The following is a 2,804-nucleotide window of genomic DNA, read 5'->3' on the forward strand; positions in this document are numbered from 1 at the left end:
ATAAAGAAAATGTTTGTGATATTGTTTTAATGAATCTTTCAGTGAACTCACACATCACTCAGCATCTGTGCTCACAAATATTGAATGATGTTTGTTGAGATATTGGTTTCAAACTGATTCTGTGAATTTCATGTGAGGACACCCTCTGCCATTCCTCCAAAACCTTAAACAAAACACAATTTCTTTTTTGTTTGTGATTTCTACATTTTCAAATATGGAAACAAAACTCAAAACCATACATCTCATGGGAATTTCACAAGTAAAACATCATTTGGAACCCAACAGATGAAGCATGAAACAATACTGTAGGATTTTTCAAGGGCCTACTGGAAGGCAGAACTCTCATGTGTCTATGTTGATTAATTGAGCAAGGATTATAACTGGGCAAGTATGGATGGTCTGTAGGTTGAAGGTCCAAGATTATTACTGGATTATAAACCCCACTTTTCTTTGGTGATACAAAGAAATTTATTTTTGTTGTTATTTTTAAAACTGAGGTTATTAGGATATAGGTTAGTATTTGTTTTACATAGGCAGATGTGACCAGTTTTTCACAGTATTTGTGGTGACATTAACAGACATTTCCAGGCTCTGAGGTTCTTGGTTTACCCAAAATACTACCCAAACATGGTATTTTAAACTATCTTTCCTTCGCATTTTGTTCAATTTAATTTTCTTTCATTCTATTTTTTGTTACTAATCTAATTTTTAATTAGTTTAAGAGCAGCATGTTGCTTTTAGGTCTTTTGCTACTTAGTGTTTTGATTGAGCCTATCACTCTTTGTCCCATGTGTCCACGATCACTCCAGCTTCTGTGATCGAGGCACATTTCTACTATGCTCTTATTACTTCTCAGCTGTTGTTCTTATCCTTGATATTTCTGCTGACTTTTTTCTTCTGTTTTTATTCTGTTGGGCATTCTGTGGGATTGTATCCTAAAGGATGTCCCCAGTGCTCTAACAGTCTTAACCTAAGTGTGCACAAATATGTGTGTGGGTCTATATGGTGTGACTTTTTATAAGAGCAAGATCTAATCTTAATGAGATATAAGTTGTCACTTGATCCATCATTTGAATACATTCTATGTGCCTAATAAAATTTTCTTATCCATGACCATAGGTATATTATGAAAGGTATTATAAATTTCTCATTACTTGTCTTTTAATTTTAGATGAGATATACATTAAGAATTGACGTTTTTATTTTGTAGTAATAATTGAAGAAATTGCCTTCTTTTACCATGACTAGAAAATATCACTATATTCTCATAGTCTTTGATTATGCTTGTTAGTATTGGCTCTCACTTTTCATTTCTTCTCACAGGCCAAATAACCTCACCCATCATGCTCCACATTCTGTGATAATGAAGGCGTATTCCCCATCCACATATATGTCCTGAGGCCTTTAGCCATCTTACAGTAGTATGCATTGTAAGTAAAAATTGCTGCTGTCATAAACTTTGAGAAATTCTTGTTATGTGTTCTGTGCTGGCATGGCACTCCTGAGCTCTAGGGAACTTTCTGATTTAGCTTCTCAGTTGCTCTTTGGATTACTAATACTTTTCATTCATTTTGACCAGAAAAATGGCTGTGGCCCTTAGCTGAAGAAAATCATGCTCAGTCACAGAATGGACTTCTGGAACCTGACAATCAAAATAATGTTCTTATCACAAACAATCCTGGGAATTCTGGGAAATTTCTCCCTTCTTTCCTACTATCTAGTCCACTATGGAAAATACACATTAAAGCCCACAGATTTGATTCTCATGCACCTAATGGCAGCCAATGCCTTGATCATTCTCTCTGCAGGAGTGCCAAACACAATGGCAGCTTTTGGTTTGAAGCAGTTTTTGAATGATTTTAGGTGCAGATTAATTTTGTACATACAAAGAATCAGCCGGAGTGGGTCCATTGGCACCACCTGCCTCTTGAGTGTCTACCAGGCCATGACCATCAGTCCCAGGGAATCCTGTTGGAAGGATCATAAAGTCAAAGATGTGAAGTGCATTTGCTGCTCCATTGCCCTCCTCTGGGGCTTCTACATGTTGATAAATTTAATTTTCCTTGTGTACACATTTGTCAGAAAGAATAGTGAAAATGTGACAAGAAAACAAGATTTTGGATACTGCTTTATTATGGGGAGGGATGAAATCAATGACTCACTCTATGCAGCACTGGTGATGTGCCCTGAGTTCTTCTTTTCTGCACTCATGGCATATTCCAGTGGCTCCATGATTGTCATTCTTTACAGACACAAGGAGAGGGTTCAACACATCCGTAACACTCATGGTTCCATCAGAACCTCGCCTGAATCCACAGCCACACAGAACATCCTTACCTTGGTGTCCACCTTTCTTGCTTTTTATACTCTCTCCTCTGTCTTACGGGGCTGCATTGCTATTTTGCATAATCACAGTTGGTGGTTGGTGAATATCACTTGCTTCACTTCTCTATGTTTTCCCTGTTTTGGACCCTTTGTTCTCATGAATCACTATTCCATTGTGCCTAGACTCAGTTTGGTCTGGAAAAGAAACAGAAATCACTTACTCTTATTTAAATAATATGTTTTCTGTTGTGTCCAGTTGTTTACTCACCCATCACCCTGAAAAAGTCAATACAGGCACTTAAGGATGTAGTGTCCTGTCTTTTGACTCTTAACCAAAATGATGAGTAAGGGAGTTTTGTCAGCAGGGTGAATTAGCAGCTTACATGAGCTGATCATATTGTGTGAGGACTATCTCACTTTTCAACTTACAGCTGTAAGTTTTCCTTTTGTCCAGCTTATGTACAAAGGAGCTAGCAGAG

The 2,804-nt window shown here is 37.3% G+C and overlaps 1 protein-coding gene across 1 annotated transcript; it reads left to right on the forward strand.

The window, feature by feature from the left end:
• Positions 1-1,612: 1,612 nt before the first annotated feature.
• Positions 1,613-2,560, forward strand: LOC128124236 (vomeronasal type-1 receptor 4-like). Its single transcript, XM_052760413.1, has one exon. It carries the CDS (start codon positions 1,613-1,615, stop codon positions 2,558-2,560), a length of 948 nt encoding a protein of 315 aa, XP_052616373.1.
• Positions 2,561-2,804: the final 244 nt, after the last annotated feature.

This window comes from Peromyscus californicus, unplaced genomic scaffold (genome assembly GCF_007827085.1).
Source record: "Peromyscus californicus insignis strain IS unplaced genomic scaffold, ASM782708v3 Scaffold_4__1_contigs__length_199733344, whole genome shotgun sequence".
NCBI lineage: Eukaryota > Metazoa > Chordata > Mammalia > Rodentia > Cricetidae > Peromyscus > Peromyscus californicus.